General features: G+C 33.4%; 1 protein-coding gene across 1 annotated transcript; it reads right to left on the bottom strand.

The window, feature by feature from the left end:
* Positions 1-12288: 12288 nt before the first annotated feature.
* On the bottom strand, positions 12289-24110 carry LOC135836341 (uncharacterized). Its single transcript, XM_065351119.1, has 2 exons — positions 23481-24110; positions 12289-13937 (listed from the first exon to the last, which is right to left on the bottom strand). The coding sequence occupies exons 1-2, from the start codon at positions 23818-23820 to the stop codon at positions 13876-13878; spliced, it is 402 nt and encodes a 133-aa protein (XP_065207191.1). The 5' UTR covers positions 23821-24110; the 3' UTR covers positions 12289-13875.
* Positions 24111-24923: the final 813 nt, after the last annotated feature.

Genomic DNA, 24923 nt, shown 5'->3' with positions numbered 1-24923 from the left:
TTTTTGAAAATTACTGGAGCTTCCAGTAGATTTTTGAAACTTGAAATTTCCCCAAAATTTCATCAAATGGAGATGGAAAGCTGAAATTTACTCCGCACTCCAATTTTAACACCCTCTGAAGACGACTTCAGGTAGGTTCAAGTCATTTTGGAGCCTCCAGTGACTAATCAAACTCAAATTGATATCAGTAACGTATTCAAAATTGATATAGAAATCAGTCTCAAAACACATTTTAGGTAAAAAATCAGCTTCCAAATAGGTATGTATTAATTAATTGATGCATCAAAATAACACACGACACGATTCTTTCGCTCTGGGCTCTGAGGCATCGAACTATCATCAAACTGCGGGTAGGCTGCAGAATAAAATCACAAAGTCTAAACCGACACGCGACTATGGTATAGTAGGTGGCAAGAATCCGTATTTTCTACACAACTTTAGGTACCTAGAGTTTTATTAACGACATGAAATTTTGCAGTTTCCACTTAAGGCTGAGGCCAGCTGCACTCCTACGCCGTGTATTTTACTTTAAATCACCCCAATTATACGATACAATATTATATACACGCTGATACTTAAACAATCGTTCGAACGCGGACCTCTTTAATTACCATTATACTCCTAAACATAAAACGAATCCTAATATAAATCCCGAAACGGGTATCCGAAAACCTTCACTCGTGCCGATAGTGACAGAAGCCACGTGTGTTTCTTAATATATCGCATTCCATCTCTTTCTTTGTCCGCCACAACATTTATATAGCCTTAAACCTTAAAATCTAGAAGAGAAGCTGAGATGAAAAAAAGTTGCCTTATGTAACAAGAACTGCGCGAGTTTATAAACGATCTAGGCGCCATGTCGTATTATCTAACCTAACGCCGAGTCTTTCAAATTGATTATTTATGACCCTTACAGAGTTAATGACCAACCAAAATCACTATGTGTGCACAACTGACAACTGTAATTTTATAATTATTGTTTCTTTTTGGTCCTAATAAGAGTAAGAGATATGTCGGGGTATGGGGTATTGGAGGATGGTCTGGAAGAAAGTATCAAATTACATGTACTTTTTTTTATTGCTGCAAGAAAAGGCCTATTAATTGCAGATGGGCAATTCTCTAGCTGAGTACGGTAATGTGTTTCTGAATACTAAATAGACGAATTCAATTTCTCAATAGTCGATATATAAACGCACCAAACCCCAGAACAATGAACAAGTTACAAGAATAAATACGAAAAATCCCGCCAAATTCTTAAAAGATGGCTCCACGTTGTGCACAACTTACACTTAGGAACTTCGTCAAAGCCCTTGAAATCCTCACAGGTCAGCAATTTAATTACCAAATTTCACTTTCTATTCGCCATATGTGGGATAAAAAAATATGCTAACGAGTTCAAGTTCAATTCTTGGCTAAATTTTCATCTATTTTGAATAGCCAGCGTCCTTCCTATTCCATATGCTGGTTTTTAAAATTCGAAAAATGACAATTCGAGTATTCTGTGCCTATAGGGAGGATAAGCATAGAAAGACTTGCATTGTACGATGAAGCGAGCCACCTCGCATCGTTATTTTGGCAGCAGGTAGATAGAGGTGTCAGATGCGGCAGGTGGCGGACGAAATATACTAAATTCGCAAACAACAGATGTTCTCCTCTTTTACAAAGCCCAAATAGTGCAAACAAAAATCCAAGGTCTATGTATTGTGTCATTTTTCACCTATTCGCCGACCGAGTTCACCTAAGTATACCTACACATTGCTCACGCATCGTGCAGTTTTGTGTAATTTTCATAATAACAAACAGCTTTTATCGCAGTATTGAAAAAAATACATATTCTGGAAGCTTATAGGCTTAATCTTTGTACAGATTTTTTTTTCTTTTCAAATAAGTAGGGGATATTTTTGTTACATATTTCAATGCTCTGATAAGCGTGGGAACTGCATGGGAACGACGAAAAACTGCGACAATTGTAAATCGTTTTATCTCGACACATGCAGGAGTAAGATAGCATTTTTTTTTCTTCGAAACTCCAAAATTGTGGAATAGGTACTGTACATAGAACGAACTTGGCTCAGAATCACTGGATCAGACTCAGGGTGTAATGTTATTTTAATTTTGTCTTGCGCTGTCCCTGCTGTCTATACCATCTACCTGGTTTTGTCAAGTTTGAAATGTTGCTGGCGGGCTTGGCACACGTGTGCTATCACGGTCAACTACTCGTCTTGATTTATCATCATTTTCGCCTTGGTTGGTATAGCTGGTACCTTACATCTTGAAAAACCACCCATGGATTAAAGGTTCTCGATAATAACGTGGTCTCACTTCGTCGATGTAATGTGTTAAATCAATTGGAAATTTTTCAAATTTCCTTTTCCAATATCTACCTACCTAGGTATAACTTGACAATTTTCTATCTATACCGGTAATATATAAGCGTATAGGGTAGAATAACATTCGAGTTATTTTTAGGTCCTAGTATTTTTCTCTCAGCGTGATTTAACGCATACAAGTAGGTATTAGGTGCTACGTAAGATGGTAGCTGGTTGCGTGTTATCTATATGGTAATTTTTGGAATATTTTTAACGTGTTTTTAATACGCGAACATGGCTATATTCTCTTATTACATTAATTTCAATCCTTGTTCGAAATATGTACCTGTAGGAAATAAAAAAAAAAAAACAAACTAGATCGGCCTGTGAGTTGAGTAGGTATAAGATAAGCAACGTACATGCACGATACTTACAGCAATTCAACACATGAAGACACCATACCTATAGGTAGCGGATATTACAATTAAATTTCCTTCGTAGATATATCTTTTAATCGATTGATATTTCATTGAATTGAACTAATTCTTAATAAAACATTTCCTCCTGATGTTTCCTTCTTTATTTTTTATTTTTTCATTCAAGCATCCGTCAGTTGTTGAGATAGGTTACATTTGCGCGCCAATTCTAAACACTCGAACAAGTTTTTCTTTTTATAAATGCAGCTTTATTATTTATGTGGATTAATTAATTAGATTTCTGCACCTATTACATTTATACATATGCACCAGTTTTATCGTTTCAATTAGCTACGTACTTACCTAACTAGGTACTTATTTCATTGATAATATCCTGTTATTCTGGTACCGATATAGCGTACAATGATTATATCTATAGGTAAGTTATTATAACACATGTACACAGAAACTAAAGTAAACTTACAAGGGAGTTACAAAATTTTAGGATTTGGAAAAGAAAAATTAAGAAAGCATCTAATAATACCAAATCGAATTTCAGAAGCAGAATTTCATATTTTGATTTTGAATCATTTACTTTCTCCATTTTTCACACCCCCTCCCCGTGTTATCAACCCCCAAGATTCATCTTGAGATTGCAAGATTGTTCATGCATCCTCCAGACTACTTCAAGATCGATTGTTCATGCATCCTCCAGACTACTTCAAGATCCCCCCCCCCCCCAAATGAAAAAATCCCAGGAAAATGCCAAGAATTTTCTTATTTTTTTTTCAAAAGATGTAAAAACTTTATAAAATTTGATCAAAATTAAGTAGTAGTTGATTGCCAAAAATTCCAAAAAAATGTCAACTTGGTGAAATTGCCTTGTTTTTTTTTTGGCATTGAATTCTCTGTCAAATCAAATGAGAAGTCTAAAAGTTTTACTTGTAATTTCTAGGAAAGCTTTCATTCTTGACAAATTTGAAAATTCGTATTTCTAAATTTCAGTTCAAAATTTCAAAAATCGATAGCTGGTACTCTTTTTAAGAGCATTAGAAATAGTCTAGAATTCATTTTCTAGTAATACCCATGACGAAAAAAATCCAAGAACACCAAGACCGGACGTTATCAGGTCGCAGGTACCTACAAAAAAATTCGTGAATTACGTTCATACGAATCATTTTTTTTTTTTTTGCTCCTCGGTCGGGCTCGTTCTCCTCATTAAAGACACCATTTTTGATTTTTGCTACATTTTACTCAAATTATCATCTTTGAAATGATGTTTCAAGCAATTATTGCCAAGTTCACCTCAAATTTAGCTTAATTTCATCAATTTTTGGCAATTTTGAGTTCCTTGTACATGCAGTTTTTATGACCAATTTTGTTTTTACGATACGACTACGCGAGTAGCTAAGTACAACTTGATTTAATTTTTTTCAAGTTTTATTTCACTTGGTGAATTTATTTAATAATGATCTAAGTACGTTGTAAGTAATTTTTACGTAATTTTGCTCAAATTCCAAAATATTGTATGAATTACTACCTAATCGTTTTCAATGTCATTTTGTGATTTTGACAAATTTTATTATTGTTTTAAAATAATAATTGATAATTATGCAGTTTTTGCTGAATTTTATAAATTTTGTTCAATTTTGCAGGAAGTTCGGTCTTTTTTTTGCTTTTTTTTTGATAATTTTTTAATAATTTGGGGATTTAACTTGGTTATTGCTTTTTGTGAAGGCCTTTGTTGTTACAACAATAATAGGTATTTATAACGTCGAGATCATTATTAGAATATACTTTCACCTTCAGAGGAATGAGGGGAGGGAGGGGGAGGTTGATCATTTTTTTTTTAATATTAAAAAAACAGAAAGAAATGGGCTTTATTTTAGAGATTGTAACTCAGAAACCCAGAGATAAATTGATTATTTTCAGCATTTTTTTTACGGATAAAACACATTTGAAATCAAAAATGACTGAAATCACTTTTTAGAATCAATGATTTGTGATTAGGTACCTACGTGATTCGTAGATATGATTATTTTATGAATCAAAAAACATGAAAATGAGTCGAATAATTTTTTTTTCACCTCTTCCATGAGCGTTAAATGATTAAAATTATGATGATACCTATAGGTAGAGGTACATATTTAAATTAAATTTAAAATAAAATTAAAATAATAATTAAAAATTAAGATAAAACTCACATTAAATCAAAATTAAATTAAATTAAAATTAAAAATTGAATTAAACTAAATTGTAGGTATTTAAATTGAATCATAAAAGTAAATTATACGCGCGAAGATGCTGAAAAATTAATAGTTAAACCGAGTAAAAAATTAAAGCAGATAATTGAAAATTTGTTTTCAGTTTGTACAACATAGACAACAACTTTTTACTTAACGGCGTGAAAATGCAATCAGATTTTATGTTTCCTTTTGCACTTTAGTACCTATAACCAAGTATAGGTACTACGGTGTTTTGTTTAAACATCATTAACGTACCTACTACCTAGCAGAATTAATTAAAAAAATTAATGGACTGCTCTGTTTTACGTTAAGTTGGTAAATAAAAATTAAAAATAAAAAAAAACATACATGGAATACGTTTAGAAGGCAGTTTTTAACCATTGTTAACAGTTTTCTCCCATTAAATCAACAGTCAACAAGTAATAAAATTTTAATCGTTTAATATTCTCGCTTCGTTAATAGAAAAAAAAAAAGTAATTAGGTACTTATTGAGTTGTAAGGGCGATATAAATAGATAACTCAGAGTAGAAGAAAGGTTATGATTAGGTGAGGTAAGTAGTAGGTACCTATACACTTATTTTGCATGGTGAATCTATAGATTCTGGATGACAATTGAACGTGCGTGGCTCTAAATTTTCTAAAATAAAAATGTCATAAATCAACCAAAAAAAATCCTTCCATGCCGTTATTTTAAAAAGCCGTATTCCTCGTCATATTTAAATATTACAATCATATGTAGAAGTCAAATTCTACTATAGTATATTGGGCGTCTTTGACAACTTCAATAGAAAGTAAAATCGTTGTTCCAATAATGAATCGGGTGCTCAGCTAACGGTTCTTGACAATCAGCTGTTCTATGACTGTTCTAATTGATTCCATTATCGCTGAAAAATATTACATCAACATGAAAATACGATACCCGGTTGGTAAATACAGGTACATTAATTATTTCGTTCAAAACGTGTTGTCAAAACTCAATAATTTTCGTATTTGATACATTATAGTCGCGTCCGAATCCATCACTTCCGTTACAAAAGACGCCTAAAGAAATTTCCGTATCAAAAAAAAAAAAATTACAATCATCAAAAATATATACACTTAATTCGTATAATTCACGATAGATTCGAAAAAACGACTCATTAGCGATAGGACGGAAACCCATCACCGAGTACCGAACGTTTCCACAATTCAATTTTTCACTAGATAGGTAAAGATATTATTTGTAAGTAAGGTACACGCCACATTTACCTTTTCTATCTTCTCGATAAAATTATATCTTTTGTTTTTCAAACCTAAGGTTTTTTGTAGGCACTAAAAAAAAAAAAACGAATGTAACAAATCTAAGTTCCGTGTTGCACCTTTTTTTTCATTCGGTTTACCCATTATATGCAATCTTTTTTAGTTTTTTAGTATCGTGTTTCGTAACAGCTGGTATACGGAAATTCCACCATTTGAAAACCCAAAGGTGCTCAAATTTCCAAACAGAGTCTATCAAATTGTTATACGAGGTCAGGTATATAATATTGGCGTATGTTCGAAATGCCGAGTCTATTTTGTTAATTTGGTTTCTTTTTAAAATTTCCAACACACGGAATATAAGGTTAATGACGAATTTAGCACGTGAACGGGTGTTAAACCGCCGAACGTATGTCATTGATATTGGCATTGTCAGTGTATTTCTTTTTCATTATACATAGGTAGATGATATGTCGTTTAAGTGAGCATGTGAGAAGAAAGATGAGATCTGCTGGCATAGAAAACGCGATGATTTTCAAATCCCTTTATAGTAAGTATATTATGTATGCCTATATTCAAAGATAGCCCGCATCTTCTTTATTCAGAAGAAATTATTAAGTAGCTTGGTTCGTGTGCAAGCTGTACTTATACTTGTGCGGTTAAAATCTGAAACTGAACAGGTTAACGATTTCAAATAATTGAGAATAAGTCTTAAAGAATGGCGTGTGCGATAATTTTCTGTTCATTGCCACGCGTTTATCGAGGTACAATGTACTTCTAGATTTTTTTTTCTATTGCAGTTTAAGAATCCCAGTTGCTTATTCTGTTTAATTGGGCGAAAAGAGAATTTAGTATCCACCATAAAAGATCGGTTAATGATCGGTGACGTCTGGATGTAGGGTATCAAACAAAGATACTAAATTACCATCATACATTTACCTAGAAGTGAGTGAAAAAAGGTGAGTGGCTTTTGATTTTTTTTCTGATTTAATGAGAAATTGATGCATGCGTAACAGATGTTCCATTTCAAGTTGTAAGCAAAACCGTTTTTTAATATTTTATTAAAATGACCAAAATACTATGTAAGTTGACTTGGTTGCACCATTTTTTTTTTTTTTTTTTTTTTTACAGAATCCGCACAAAAAATTTAATGCCCTGGCCACTTCGATAGTAGGTAAGTAAGCTTACTGGAAAAAAGTATATTTTGTAAAACAGAAAAAAAATCGCAGAGAATTTGGATTTGACTAATTCAATTTTGAAATACTGCTGGACTTTTGTGATAAATAAAATAAGGTATGGCGATTTCTTCTTCTTTTTTTTTATACACTGAAATGGAATGCTTCAGACCTACACAGTACAGTTCATTTGCTTCTTCAAATTCTAAAATAAAATTTCAAACATTTTCAAAAATTCTCGCACTTTTGCTCATTATTTAAATTTTTATTTTAAAAAAAATGAACTAGTAGGTAGGTTGAAATTGAAAATGCATTTTTTTAATATCGTAATTTAATTTCAAGGAAGTACCATGCATTTCAAATTTCAATATTTATTCCATTTATATTCTATGAATAAAATACCTACTGAAGAACTATCCATCGAACTGTCGCATTTGAGTTCGTAATTTGAATGCTATTTGCAATTAGCATGAAATCCATATATCTACAAGTTATGTCCAATTCTGAAAAATTATCAGGGCATTTGTAAATTGGAAAAATATTTGTTGATGAAGTATTTTATTTTATTATTTTTAATATTCAATATTTCACCGGTAAATTTCTCATCTTTATATTTCTACAAATTAAAATAAAGTTGAATATTTATCTTTAATTGTCAACGATCCATCAATCATGTCAGATAGAATAGGAAATCAGTGTTGATGAGAATTGAGATGCGTGCTCTTTGGGTTGCATAATCAAAATACTAGTCAGGTGCTCAAACATTGATTCAACAAATGTCTGTTGTAATTTTAATCAAAAATGAAATCATCAATCATAAAGTATTTTTATTTCAATTTCAGCATTGGTTATCGATACGCTTATAAAAGAAGAAAATACTCGTACGTAATAAGTTTCTATTATGAAATCATCTTCCAATATTACAGGTCATCTCGAACGACTCGCTGCAAATATGGATTTTTCAAGATGTGACTCATACGTACACCTATGAGAGGTTCCAGTCCAAACTTGATCTGCAAGTTCAAACAAGCTATAGAAAACATTCAAAAGAATTGCTGTCCTAGTCCCAATATTCAGGTAAAAAAAAAACCTACACAAATTAGGATGAGGTAACTTTACGTTGTTTTAGGTAATAGGTACGGTACAGGTAGTACACAGACGCGCAATATCTGCTACCTACCGAAGTAATTATCAATTTGAAAATGTGCTAAGAATAGTAAGTACTCTTAAACTTGACTTGAATTAACTAAAAAGGTAAATGTTATACCGATTGTGTGCATATTTGGTAAAATAGCTTGCCAAAAATTATTGGCGAAGGCGGATATTTCAATCTAGAATAGTACACTAATCCCTTCTGATTTTTTTTTAATAGAAGGTACTGCATCCTGTTTCAGCAACAGCAACGTGTCTTATGTTGTGCAGGCAGCAGAGTTTCTTTTCTTCTATTTTTTTTTTCTGTCAAGTTATAAAATCAGGTTACCGAACGGCGAACATGATGCAAAAAACCCAGATAAAGATTAAAGAACTAAGAATACATCTCGGAGACTGGTGTACTTGTACACCATCTATCTCTATCCTACACTAGATGTGTGCGTTGAAATGCTGTACGCTGTAGCTGTTGCCATGGCCAGGTGTATAAGGTAAAATATCAACAAGACAATGGCACCCACCTAACCGAACCCTTGGGCGTCAGCATGGTGCGCGCACGAGATTCAAAGAGTAAGACAGGTAGTCCGATATAAACCTGATTTTTCTTTCTTTACCCTTCACCTTGCTTTGCGAGCTACACACTACACAATATTATGAACATCCATATCTTATGTACATAAATGTACATGTACTTTACATTTATACCTTACCTATGTACAGTATAGACTACTCGTATACGAGTGTACGTAATTCGTCTCCTTTTAAAGCTCCATAGGATTACGACTCTGCTCGAATGCACTTATGTAAATTTCATGTAAGATTTTAATGCTTTTAAAGGGGAAACTGAATGCATTAGTGGAATGCATTTTTGTATGCTTATTAGCCTATACCTACCTAGGTGGATATCGCAGTAAAACATTTGATTTGACTTTTTATATGCACCACATTTTTATGGTTGTTTTGTTTTAGAATACATACCAATTTGAGCATTTAAACTCATCGGTGGAAAATGCAAACAACGGAATACCGAACTTTTTTCAAAATGAACCAATTCACATTGCTATTTTGCTAGCGATTGAATAATAATTTGAGCTTTACTAGTTGTAAATTCAATTGCAGATACGATACCTGTCGTAAGATAAGATATGAATTAGATGAATAAGGCAAATTTACTTTACTGCAGGTCAATAACTTTCGTACAATTAAACTATTAAACTTGAACGATGATAAGTAGACAGTTTTTTCCATTATCAACTCATCATCAATGATAGGTATCTATCATTTAGGTAGATATCTATGTACAACTAGGTACTTAATAATAAATACTATCAAGTCTTTCAGTACCGTAGAAAGCATTTACATGTTACTGACCTGGACCTTCACCTGCAATGCACTAATGCAGATTTTTTAAAATCATATAAATTCAGAATTGAGTACCTACGAAAAGAAACAGTTTCATCAGCTTATGAACCATTTTTTTTTTTTTTTTTTTTTTTTTAATATAAGACAGAGGTTTTGAAAAATGTTGGAAAATCAGTTTTTTATATAGCGTGAATCGCACCATTCGCTGTGTAGACAATTTTATAATTTTATTTCATCTACTTTCTTGTGGAGAAATACCTCTAATTTTATAAAATTACTGATTTTTTTTTTGTAAGTGTTAGTACCTATTAGTTTAAACGTTCGAGTATATTATTATTTTTATTATCGAACAATCAACACTTCCGAGTCGTAGGCAATGTGGTAAACAGTGTACATTTTTCATTACCTACTTCATTAATTTTATTACTCCTTGTTACTCGTACAACTCACTGCTGCGATATAAAAATTAAAAAGGATGTGGTAAGAAGAAAATAATTGACCTACAAATTAAAATTACTCTTATAACACACAGAAGCCACAAACTTGCGAGTTGGTCTTCGTCTCTCAACGACCACAACAACCGAACTAAACAGCCTACTCTATGCACTATTTATCGCATCCACTTTCCTTTTTTTTTCATCATCCAAAAGCGTATCAGATGACAAAATATAAGAACAATTTTACTCTCATTGCTTTGTGCATTCTTTGACTCATGTTCATGAAACTTAATTATATTTTTTTCTGCTTCATAGACCGTAAACAGGCCGCATAACAAACATTATGTAAGAAGAATATCTTCCAAGAGCTGAGTCTGAGTCTTATTGAGCGTTTCTCGTTCATGATGGCGACATAAAATGACGTTTAATCAATGCCAAAATAACTCATCACTCGTTTACGAGGCTGACATTTTTCCAAAAACATACGCATATATACTCGGTAAATTGAATTTGAAGGAAAGTATTTTTTTTTCGAATCGAAAGCCTTTTCGTTTGATGTTCTCCGGGCCCTTCGGGGTAGTGAAATGTGTTCCCTGTTTAATCTTTTGCATATCTGGACATTTGAAGGCGTACGTACGATATTATGGCTTTTATTTTTCGTTTTCGAATACGAGATGCTTACTGTATCAAACGAACGAGGAGGTGGTGAGGAGAAGGAGTTCGAGGAAGAGGAGGTGGGGGTACCGTTTTGGAAACTGATAGGTAAATTAAATTATTAACGGATGATTTCTGTAGAATTAACTTCACCTCAAACGTTCTTTATACGGTTTTAGAATTTTTTTTCGTTAAATTTTTCCAAAATTTTGTTCGTTGACAAGTTGACTTTGTTTTTTAAAGCGCATAATTAGTGATCAGTAATGCAGAATATTTTATTTTTGATTGACAAGGTGGCAAAAAATATTACTATTTGTCACTTTTTTTCTATTATTGCAGAAAGCGAGACTTCGACTTCAACAATTTTAGCCATAGGCAGGGCCTTGCAGCCAATAAAAAATATGAATACTTTCGTAAATTATTCACTTGTTGATTTTTTTCCTTTTTACTTCGAGAAGTAGGGCCAATATTTGGTAACACTTAAAAAAATGTAACTTTGGCAACTATGGTAGTTTATTCATCTAAAAATAACCGAGTACGAATCGTCGAATCCTAGCTGGGTCAATATTTTGAAAAATCTGTCAATGAAAATAATCGAATCGATAACATCATTCTAAAAGCAACTACATAAGATAATATAAGTTGAATGACCCAATTATCATCGAATCAAATTTGAAAACCAACAAATAAAAAACAAAATTTGATTTTGAAGCGTAAAAAAATTTAAATTAAACTTTGTAGAAACGTTGATCTATGTACAATGGACCCCTTCAAAAAATAATTATCTGAGAAGCAAGAGTTTATTTTTTTATATTTGGTGAGGATGTCACATCATTCAGAGAAATTAAATTTTCGGGATCAAAAAATTGATTAAGATCAGAAATAAATCGAATGATCAGCATCACTCTTCATTAATGAATTACTCATGAGAAATTTGTCGTTTAAGAACTCATCAATGTCTTTTCTTCAAAAATAACTTCTCGCTGGAAAAAATTTTATATTTTTTTATCTAGCAGAAACAATTTTCAAAATTTTAATCTATATCGATCGAATAAATGTTCGCTGAATTTTATTCCAATAAAAGGTTGTTTATTTGCATTCAATATTGCTCAGATAGATTCGGCGATGGGCATATCATATCCTATGCAATGCACCTTTCCAAATCATAAAATATCCATTACCATCAAATTGATCTCGCCTTGCATATCTTTGACTCATCGAATAGCATGGTTTTCAACCTATTCATCAAATTACCAACCCTTCCACTCTATCATATCAAAATAAACAACACACAACTCGCGTGATTATTTTAAAATCATATGTATTATTGAAATAATTCATTTCATGTTTTATTATACATCGTAATCGTTAATATTCAACTAAAATAAATTAATTACATATCATTTCATAAATATTAAACAAAACTCTGAAATCATAAAATCAAGGCAAAAAAAACTTTGGTCAAAAAATAGAAAAAGAAAGAACGAAAGAACTGTGAGACCAAATTGAATATCTTTGGAATAAGATACAACTGAGATCTTAACGGTGTTCGCTTAATCGATGTGAATAAGGGAAAGGTACCAAATCAACTACCGACCCCTTGTTTAGAGTAATATTCTATTGCGTCCAAAACTCATTGTATTCTGTTAATTATTTCCACTTTTCCAATCGTCACTTACATTACAGCTTAAATTTTAATCTGAGATCATTAAGAATACAAAGTTATTTATTCAAATTTTACACTGCATTTTATTTCGCCAAAAAAAAAACGTAATTTACAAAATCGAGCTTTTAAAAATTTTTTACTTTCCAACTTATTTGATTTTTGAACCGAAAAAAAAAATACCAAATTGAATTTTCCATACGCTCAGATCGACATTTGACACGATATATACGAGAGATCATACTGTGTTATAATAAAAGAAAAAAAGAAAAAAGAAGAAAAATAGGATAACAGACAATACATTTCTATAGTATAACGATAATTATATACAATATTATCGCACATATATGTGACTAAGCTCTGTCTAGGTGTAGGTACTCTTATTCCAACGCGATGACGACACATTACACACGAAAAAAATACTTACGATAAAATAAAAACCAAACACGAGCCTCAACTCTTCAAAATAATAAAGTATATAATTACATCACAATGTATAGACTTTGTACAAAACATAAATATGAAAGTTATATTTACATTAAAATTTTAACATTATTTTATTATTATGAGATCTTGTTGACCGAATAATCTGCTGGTCCACTCACTGGCAATTTTTTTTTCAATTTTTTTTTATTCAATAACTTTTTTTCTTTACACAACAAAATTAAGAATTATTTTTTAAAAAATAAATAATATCAACTACACACACATTGACTCGACTCATACTCAAACAAATTCGTTTACTTTGAATAAATTTGTTATTATTATCTGTTTTTTTATTTTACGATTGCACTTGATATGGTAATGTTATCTATATTACTACGAATCATAGGTATAACAAATTCCCCAGTATCTATGATTAATTAATCGAGTCCAAATCATAACGCTGATATTACTCATTTTTTTCCACCGATCGGTATGGTACGGAAATGTATCGAGAAAAATGTCATTTTTTCAATTAATTATACATAAATCAACATTCAACGTGTTCGTTTTCGATTTTTTCACCATCGAAAATAAAAATGAAAAAAAATGTTAAAATAAAAAACAAAAATTTTCTACAAAATCATATCTCAAATTTTACCATAATTATTCTACAAAAAAAGCGCTAATACTAGAAAATTTTTCTAAACCGGTAATAATAACGTCACTTTTAATTCTTCGACAAGAATATCATTTTTTAAAAAAAACATGGATAACATAATGGTATGGTAGGCTATATTTTTCGCTACTGCTTTCTGGACTGCTCTATATTATTATTATTACTGCATTTTGTTACTTTAATGTAATCTGCAATCAGAAAAACAAAACAAAAATATTTCGATTAGAATTCGAGTAGGTAGATAATTTACGATTAAAATACGTAATCTGACACTAGGGTCAAATTTAAACTAAACGTGAAAAAAAAAACAACGATCATCGAGGTAATCTTAGAGTTAGACCAGCACAGGAGGCTGGTTACAGTCGTACTACGATTTAGAAGAAAAAAAAAATCTGTCGTTTATCCTCATCTTGGTGGACATTTATTCGAGGAACACGAAACGTAGGTATTATTTTTCGAGCTAAATATAGGTACATATTTTTCCCCCTTTCGACTTCTCTCGGTGTGTTGAAACTAATTTACATTCAAAACAAAACCTAGCTACCTCTTATATAGGCAATAAAACCCATCACAACTGCTCACTAAATCCGACACTTTATTTCCTTAAAACGACGTTTTATTTGTCACCTTATAATAATACCAGAAACATCGCTGACTACACCAGCACAGTGCACACGACTAGCCCCCGGCCCAGCTCCACATCCTCATCGCCTATCTAAGGCTAAACCAGTACGCAGAAGGGCGGAGAAGTAGATAGGACAAAAAAATAATATACTCTCGGTAACACGCGTCTTTGACGTCACACACTCGCACACAATCGTAGCTGGAAAACAAAAATGGCTCCATAAAATCTTCTACAACACAGACCAGAGACCAAACAACACAAATCGCCTCTCAGCGCAACCAGTCTCCTTCGAGCTGCGCTAGTAATAAACGTAAATAAACTGGTAGTACGAACAGAACAGAACAGGTCCTCAGGCAGTAGTTGCAACCAGAATATAGGCACTCAAGAAAGCGAGCTAAAGAGTAAAAGACAGAGATGAAACACTACCGATTAGAAAGAGATGAAAAAGAAAAAAAGACCTATACATTAGAGAATCAGAAGACGGTCGAGGAGGAGGAGGAGCAGTAAGAAGAGAAAAAAAATGGAGATGAAGCGAAACGTGACAGTAGTAGCATTATACGTGTATAGAGAAAGAAACGCGTACTACAACCAGTTATCATAGAGTGAGATGAACCAAGAGAAAGAGATGTTGGAAGATGAGAGATGGAGAGATGAAGTTCAAAGTAGTGGTACAAAAGCAGAATATAGTTTTTTTTTCTCTCCTATCGTACAACCACCTATCTTTCCACTCTCTGCTGCGCTTCATCAGCACGATTTAAACTTTAGTTCAAGGTTAACTTTGCCTGTTAGCACAGATAGGTGTGGTTTGAATTACGCTGCGATGCTGCTCTCGCGAGAACCAGCGTATCTCCATCTCTCTTCTAGATAGTGTATATCTATATACCTACGAGAGTACACGTAAAAGAGTAAGAAACATAGATGAAGAAGTGATTCCATACACGATGCTGTAGTTACTCTCTCTCACTCTCATCTCGAGTTGTATTTTATACTACTACATCCATATCACTACAAATAGGGCAGACAGGTAAGTAGAGGTACCTTGTATCATAATTTATTTTATAGTCTGCTATAGTGTATATTTTTTTCCAAGTCTTCGCTTCTTCTGCAGCCACCGATCGAACAGATTTCATCTTAAGAACTAATTTCCAAAGGTTACTCGTCATTTAGAATGTCGCCAAAGGTATCGGAAGGTAGATTACCGCGAAACACATCCCATACCAGGTAAAAACTATCGTATTACTCGATACCCGTCGGCTATTCGTAATTAATACGTAAATGTGCGCCACGAACAACACGTACGTAACGTACTAAGAGCATCTAGTCGACTCGTTGTCTTCGATTAATTTAATCGAGTTGGAGTTTTGTTGCCGTTGAGTTGATCGAGGGGTCAAAAAATATCAAGAGGCGATTTACCTGGCTAGGATTTCACGAATACCTAGTATGAAAATGAGGGGGAAGTTTTACTCTAAGAGAACTACTGAAAACAACGACCAATGGGGAATCAAAACGAAATAGTTTTTCAAGAACTGAATCAAGGAATTGAATTTTGAAACACAAAATGCAGGAACAAACAGGAATTCTGCTTTAGAATAAAAAATCCAAAATCAGTCGTCAAAATCAAAACGAAGAATTCAATTTTAAAAAACAATTTTCAAGAAGCGATCGATTGGATTTAAAAAAAACAGAACCAGAACCAAGACCTAGAATTGAACGTTGAAATATAGAATCCAAGAGTCGAAACCAACCAAAAATGAAATTAATTTTGAAGAAAAGAATACGAGAACCAGAACCAAAAATATACTCTAACAATCGGGATCGAGAATTAAACTTCAATTAGAGAATTCGAGAATTGAAACCAAAAATTAAATTGAACAGAACAATTTTCAAGAATCATTTGAATTTTGAAAAACTAAAGACAAAAAAGAATTCAAATGCTAAGATCAGAAATCAAATCGAAAATCAGAATTCAAAACTTAAATTTTCAAGACTAAAAATCATAATAGGTAATCATCTGATTTCAAAGAGCAGCCAAGAAAAGTATTTAGACCCTAAAATCAGAAATGAAATTTTGACTAACGAGGATTTCAGAAACAAAATCAAGAATATTGAATTTCAAAGAATGATATTATTTTAAAAGAAAAACAATTTTCAAGGAACAGAATTGAACAGCCGATCTAGAGGAATCAACTTTTCAAAACCAGAATCAAAAATCAGAATCAGGATCCAAATTTACAAAACCATAATCAAAAATCATAATTGAGAACCAAATTCTAATGAACAGAATTGAAGGACTGAATGTACCAAAAACTGAAAACTTACAACGAAGGAAGGTTCATCAGAACGATAATTTGCCTACGAAGTGTGCTGGTTGGGGGGGGGAGGGGGGAAGGGTCCAAGGTATCTGCTAAATCGAAAAAATATAATTTTTTGGACGACCTAGTAGGTTTGAAATTCAACTCTGATGGTTGATTTTTACTTTATATGACTTTTCAAACTGATCTCTGGAAAAATTCCATCATGTCTGGACTGGACTTATCACATTTTCAGAGTTGATCACACTATTATCACTAAAATTCCGTCAATTTTTGGAAACTTTCAAGTAATTTCTACGATAATTTTGGTTTTTATTATTCTTCATGACATGGTTTTTCCACAACATCATTTTAATTCGATATTCGATCTTCTTTTTTCATAACTGAGCATTTTAGCGATATTTTGTTCAATTTTTAGCAATGTTTCATCAATTTTTGAATGGTAACTATCAATAATTGGAAAGGAAAAAAATCACTTTTTTCAAAATAGACACGTTTTTGCTTCAGTTTTTGATCGATTGAAGATAATCGTAAAACACTATAGCAAAACAAATGAGGCGAATAAATGGAAGCAACTAGGTACCTACTTTTTTCGTAATTGTCCCTTAAATACGTAGAAATAGGCAATTTTATCGACAAGTTCAAAATCAGCAACGAACTATTTGCATACCTACTCCACAGTGCTTTCATCCAATAGAGGACCCTCTTCGTCAAGTGTAACTGGACAGACATTGAGTAAGATTTTGAGCCATACGATAGAATAACATTAACCCTTAAATGCCACAAGGTGGTGAATTTCACCACACCAGTTTTTTCGATGCGTTACGCTGGCAGGAAAGAGTGCTCGGGTGGGAACGACTATTGGTACATGTGTGTGTATGTCTTGCGCTTCAATTCCGCTGTTGAGCATATTGCATACTTTTTTATTTTAAGGGGCAGAAATTTTTTAAAACGAGTGAAATAATAATTATTTTTGAATTTTTTGCCCCTTAAATGAGAAAAATAGGCAAGTTGTTGTACATAAATTAGTAGAGCATGGATACATAAATATTTAACAGGCGGTAGTTTCATTCCAGTCGCTGTCGATTAGCTACAAAAAACTATCAAAAAATATGAAAAAATTTTATTTTTTTTTCAAAAAATTGTGCCCCTTAAAATATGAAAGTAGGCAATGTGTCAAACATGCCAAATGAAAGGGTGAACATTTACGCACATGTATCAGGTAGCCATGATATCAAGTCTCTCGTCAGTCCAGTGCAAGAAAATCTTGAAAAAAATATAAGTGTGGCATTTAAGGGTTAAATCGAGTTGATTTCAATAGGTAAAAAGTCACTTATTCGTAATACTTCGTAGACAAATTAATTTCCAGACATCTCAAAATCTCAAAACCAGTGTGATGGAAGGGGAGAAAGAGAAGGGATATCCGAGTGAAGTTTTACAAAGTTTTGTATGTAATTATTGCATATGAAAACGTTTTCTCAATAGTCAAACCTAATTTGCAATCAAAGGTTGTATTCTTCAGAGCACTACATTTACTCTAATCACCTCAGCGAACAAAAATTGATAACCAAACCCTCTATTTCGAATGAAACCGAAAATATAGATTCATCAGCTCAACATACATGTATATCTAATTGTACAGTACACACCAATACATCTCATCGATGCTCCATCTCCATATTAGGCGATCAAATTTCAGGAGATAACGAAGCTACTTGCCATAAATAAATATTCAAGACTACACGATCGAATACACGTAAACCTCGTATAGTAATTCCTACCGGAATACGCGTCTAAAAACCCCCGAGGCATTAAAGATATACCCATACATATTTCAAGTACTCGATAGACGAGCCCATAATCGTAAATTCTATACAGAGAATAAAACCACTCGAAAATCTCGATATTTCAATTTTAATCCACCATAGCAATCAGTTGAAAAAATTCATCTCGTCATTAATATATCGTTGCTTTATTAGGAAAAGGTCGTAACTACAATTTTTATAAAAAATGAGATAGTGGTATCATTGGAAAGAGAATTTTGTCCTCTACATGATGCAACACTTGAAATTGAATTTCGATGTTTTTTGTTCTCGTAATAGCCGAAAACAAATGGTTTTAAATACACGTTTTCAAAACCGTTACAATGAAAAGGTTCTAAATGATATTTTTTCTCAGATTGAACATATTTCTTTTGATTTTTGTAATTTGTTGGTAAGAAAAGTCATTATAAACAAATAATTTCACGTCATTTCACTGACAAATTGCAGAAAATCAACCTCATCACCTTAAGGATATTGTTCCTGTGTATTTCTTATGGGCTTTTGATGAAAAAAGCTTGACTTAAGGTGAAAGTTCCTTTGTTGAATTTTACTTTTTTCAGTTCAGAGTTCCTCAAATAAAAAAATGAAAAATCAGTGCTACCAGGATGTTTATTTTGAAAATTAGCAGGAAAATTATTGCAATAACCAAATGTTCTCTTACCTCATCTAAAACTATCAAGTGTACTTGATAGAATGCTCTTAAAAATTAAAATGCGTTTTCTGAGAAATCAACTTTCATGTAGTTACGACCTTTTCCTAATAGAGCAACGATATGTACGAACATAGTACGAGAACATAAACAACACGCTGAAAAAATACGTGTAATACAAAACCCATTCAATCTCGCCAATTAGACGCCTTAGTCATCTACGCCATCTTATCCACACACACACATCCAAAGGAATAGGAAACTTCTACTGTCCACTCTGTACATATAATCTGTATAGTCTATAGTATATATACCATGCAGCGAATCTCCCAACCGAATCGAGATAAAAATCTGACCAACAGTTATCACTATTTTATCTACTGTAAATAGAGTTCAGGAACATCGAGGACGAAGCTGGCAGGCGGAGGGCATTATACAGCCCATCTTGTCATAAAGTTAATGGAAACATAATACACTCTAGTATATACTAAAATCAAACCAGTTGGCCCGTTGGCCGTCAGGTCGACGTAGAACAGAGAGACAAGACGAAAAAGAAAGAGAGAGAGAAAAAAACAACATCGAATAAGAGAGAACGTACACCAGCGTAGTAATTTTTACGTCAGAGGTCGCTGTCCCCTGTACACTACAAACTACAAGTACACACATACAAATCACTACGATAATAATACCACTATACACGCACACACTACGGTCCATGTGTATTATACGTCCCAATGGCAATATCGAGCCTTTCTTTCTAACTTTTTTCTTTCTCACTCTTGTACGTACCCTTTACTTCACCTTACCCTACATGCTGCCTCATCGGGTACCATCACACAATAAACCAGTTACTCACTCGTATAATACGCGTGTTAATACATTATAACGTACATCAATACGATATACAATATTATATTCAGTCGATGATACGATGAAAAAAAAAAACGAAGGAAAATAACAAAGCCAAGAACTTCTGCATGCCCCTGTTTTGAATTACAATTGAACTTACGACTTAGAGGTAGTAGAGGTCAAAAAATGCCTTTTGACTGAAGCTATGTATTTTTCTATTGTAAAATGAAAAATGCCCTCAAAAATTAAAATGAAGTCATTCGTTTTTCTATCCTTCCTCTTTCAAGCACCCAGCTACATAAAGATGGATCACAAAAAAACTGTAATATTTTGGCCCAACTTTATGAAGATCTTCATTATGAGTTGAGAGTCACCCAGAAACATTTTCAGCTTCGAGGGTGTTCCTGGAGAAGGGATATTAACCCTTTAAAAAATAGAATTTCAAAAAAAAATTGTTTTCTGCTCTGGCTGGTAATTTTTTTTCTTCAAAGATTGCAGGGATGGTTGAAAATTTGCAAATTGCTCACTTCTAGACGAGTTCGCGTTTTGAAAATATAGTCTTCCCATTTGAAATAAAAATAACAATTTTTCTGGACCAGCTTGTCCATACGTGGTATAAAAAATCATCAAGAGTTGCTTTGGCACTTTCGTAGAGCAAACAGATCCAACAAGTGACTAAAAATTGACCAAAACAGATCATTCAAATACCTATCTCTCTCCTACCTAACTTTTAATGCCACCAAGGTACTTATCAAACCCAATCCAACAGACCAAGTTCTTTTTGTTTCACTTTGGTACATAAAACCTGCACTTTTATCGATAAAAAAACCACTCCATACAATGTAGTTCAATAAAACACACCGGTATCGGTAATCAAAAACACTCAAAAAAGCCGCCCACGATAAACGTACTCAACTCTTTACCTCCATATCCTCGTTCTCGATTCTCATTCACACCAGAGGTGCAATAAATTGATAGCTTTCTCACGAAAATTCACCTCGTATAGACCTATTACATATGTAAATATGCGCTAATCCACTACTACCAATTGGAATACGCATCATTAATACAAATAACCAGTTAAGTACCGGTGAAATGACCGCGTTAATGCGCAATAGAGCGTATAACACGGGAAAAAGGTTCGAAACAATATTACGCTGTCGAACAGCAGCAGCAGCAGGTTCATTTAGTACATAGAATGCTTTACTCAATGGCAAAATTGCTCGGTAACGTGGACACCACGCGTGCCCACCACGTCACGTCACATTTACTCTATGAGAACCTTATCATTCTATAGGCTCAGGTACCCTATAGTAATAATGACCATCGATCACGGTGAAAATAAAAAACTGCAACACAAACAACCTGTAAATTATAATTACTAGGTATGTAGAAGTGTACACAAGTCTCTTTACCCCCAAAAAAACAATACACCACGAAAAGTTCCCTAAGTACACTGTTCCATACACCACCACTACATCGTGTGAACGGTATAATGCTAATGAGACAATTTAGCCATTCATTTGCCTTGCACATACATACATATATGTATACCAGTCAACAAGAGGAGAGGAAAAATGAAAACAAAAAACCTATACGTGTTCGTTTAGCGTGTCTCCATTAGCGTACGACAAATATTATTTCCGCTAAAATATTTACCAACACTTTGTCCATTTCCTAATAAATATTTATCCCAAAAAAACCAGACGGATGGGACGCAGACGATGGAAGACTTACGAGTTTACATAACTATCGAGGTGCTTTTACCCTGCCCCCCTCCATCATGCTGAGATTTTTGAACCTAAAGGATTTTTCGCACGGATCTCGAAATTTGAATAATTGTAAACATGGTCTACAGGATTTCTCATCATTTTACTCTCTAGTGCTACTTTCCCACATGATTCTTCCATTCCATTGGCAGTGTTTTTTAGTTCTAAGGAACGTCCACAGCAATCATTTAGGATTACTAATCAATTCTGTCCCAAAATAAATGAAAGACCGTTTTAAAAAAATCCAGCGACCCCCTCCCCCTCTCCAACTCCTCGTTTGCATAAATTTCCCATCGATTTTCTCTTTTCCCATCACTTCAATCAAGATCAAAACGTATGTATTTGAAATAATTTCATGAACAAGGGTAACAAAATTCAACAGTCTGGTGTAATCTCTGCTCTTTACTTCCCTTCCTTCATGTTACCCTCATTTCTTCTGATGTAGAAATCAAAAGAAAATGAAATTTTCGGTCTCAAAATTGAACGAAGAAAAATTTTGTTTTTGTTGTCTTTTTTTTCGAATTTCACGATCGAATTGGAAATGCCTCCACTGGAAAACATTTTGAAATCTGCCAAGCTGGTTCAAACTTATGAGATGTTTTCCAACTTCAAATCATACAACAATTCACTAAAATAACCAAACAAAATGATTGTCTTGGAAGTGGAATTCCTTCGATATGCAGGTACATCGAAGAACAAACTCAACATTCCTTGAAAATTTCATGATGAATTTCATCATTATTTTATTTTATTTGTAGGAAGATTTCAACAATTTGTAGTTTTTCAAATGCAAGAATTGATTGGTAACACTGCAGTACCAAAATGCAAACAAACAACGTAGAATTCATTCGATTCATGGGTATTTTTTTATTTACGCATCGACAACAGTCCATTTGTGAATCGTAAGAAATACTACTACTACTATAACTACTACACTACTACGAGAAACTAGAATGGTTGCAATCACGTGTTTTTTCGCGCCAAAATTTCGCTTCTCTTCTAGGAAGTAGAAACTCGGACGTGAAGATTGCGACGTAATAGTCGTAATACGCAATCTCAACATTCTCAACGCTCAGCCACTGTCACTTATTACACTACTTACACCATTACTATTTGATTTCGATTCGGTTAGACGGTAAGTACATTAAAAAACTAGTCGAGAAACACATCTGACAATGATGAATTTTGGTACAATTCCAGAATTATTATTAATGCTGCATAAATACATTAAAACACACCATTCGACGACCAAGATGGACGACGTATTCGAGATAACGTTCTACAGTTGTTACGATCGGACTCTACGCACAAAACTCAGTAAAATATATACTCGTACGATAAATATAATTCAACTTATCAGTGTAATGAACGTAAAAATGAGCAACTCAACTCGTGGTGAATTCTTCGGTAATTATCACCAACTCCTCTCTGTCTCTTTAACCCACTTCTAATTACACTCAAACGGTATTTATCTGCGATAAATTAACGTTCAACGCGATAAGGATAAGGCTCGAATAATTTTTAGAAAGACCTACGATATTTTCGAACCAGAAAATAACGCAAAGAATAGCGTAGTACTCGAGTACTCGAGTCTAGATATCGCTAATGAAAAATAATTTCAATATTGCCAAGATGGCAAATCGCGAATTTTTTCTCTTATCTTTGTAGTTCAATAAAGAATCATAATGATAATTGATAACTCACCGGTAATGGTTGTTTGTCTTCTATTTTTCAAATTCCTCACAGGACACTTTGTCTTTTTCGGTGATTTAACTTTGGTAACTTTGAACGTGGTTGAGACCTTTTGCCATTGGTAAGCTCCTTTGAGGGGTTTCCCTTGGACGAAATCGAAGTTGTACTGGTTCATTTTCTCTTTTTCCATCTTGGCCATTTCTTTCTCGAAAAAGGACATCGCTTCGTTGTGATCGACCGGCCCAAAAAGACATCTTTTGACAGACGACCGATTAATAGAGTTATTTGCGGCTTCGGCAGGAACACATCCCGAGAAGGTAACTTGACGGCAGGATAACACATCGACGCCCATTTTGAAGTATTTATCACTAATTTTCGATTAAATAAAAGTTCGATTGGTACTGTTTCGTAGAAACTCTCGAAACTCAACACTTATCGCGATACGAATACGAAAATTACAACTTCGATAGGTGAAATGTACATTATTAGCACAGTAAAAAACAAACAACAATCCGATGGCGATATCGTATTACTAGACAATAAGAAAAACTTTTTAAAAAAACGACAAACGTTGCGGACTGAGAACTGCGATAACAACACCGACTAACGTTTAATGACTAAATAACCGATGACGTCAGTTATTAATGCAGAGCTCGACTCGACGAGTAATCGTTCGTACGAATACGGCTGCGCTCGACGGAGTTCGTGTCCGCTGTCCGGTTATTTTAGTATTCGTTCGCCCCGCACTCCTCTGTTCAAGAACACCGACACCATCGTTTCCCCGCGCTCCCTACCACTAGTATGAAACCGAATTGTAAGTAAACATCTTGAAAAAAAAGGCAGTGTTGCCATTGATAATAACGATTATTTCGCGAATATCAATGAGCATTATTTATCATTGCAGTTTGCAGTAAAATAACAAACACACATTACGCATGCATAGTATTTTTGTAGTATTATGTCTAGACAGACGATTATTACGTTATTTTCGTAAAGACACCAGACAGAGACATTGAGTTTTTGTAGAAATAATTGCTTCAAGTAATGAATTTATTCTTCTCGTCGTTATACTCATCTCATTTATTTCACACTTCCAAATATCCATATGTCTGCAATTTGCACTTTGCATGATTCGATTACGCATTGGCAATTTTAAAAACAAACTAAAAGCAGGAAAAAATTGTGCTCAAGTTTTAAAATAATTGACATATTTTGGCAAAATCAAGTACCTATAGGTAAATAATCCAAAAAGGTCATCATATTTCACATTGTTTTTAAAAGAACTAATGATGATTTTCCATAATTGTCATATTCTGGAGAAATTACGCTCGTTGAAGTAAAAATTTTCCGAGCAAGGAAAATTCCCGTTCATTATCATCATTCGATGAGTAGATCTAGATACCTACTCAACTTCTAATCCATCTCACAACTTCACAAATTTTTGGACAAACGATT

The sequence above is a fragment of the Planococcus citri genome, chromosome 2 (assembly GCF_950023065.1).
Source record: "Planococcus citri chromosome 2, ihPlaCitr1.1, whole genome shotgun sequence".
In the NCBI taxonomy this organism is placed as follows: domain Eukaryota; kingdom Metazoa; phylum Arthropoda; class Insecta; order Hemiptera; family Pseudococcidae; genus Planococcus; species Planococcus citri.
The sequence above is the reverse complement of the archived record's forward strand: the minus strand, read 5'-3'. Positions and strand labels throughout refer to the sequence as shown.

Coding starts and splice junctions, on each gene's coding strand:
- LOC135836341 (XM_065351119.1), bottom strand. CDS start 23,820: ATGGGCGTCGATGTGTTATCCTGCCGTCAAGTTACCTTCTCGGGATGT. Junction 13,938..23,480: donor AAGACAAACAACCATTACCG/GTGAGTTATCAA, acceptor TTCTGATTGCAG/ATTACATTAAAGTAACAAAA.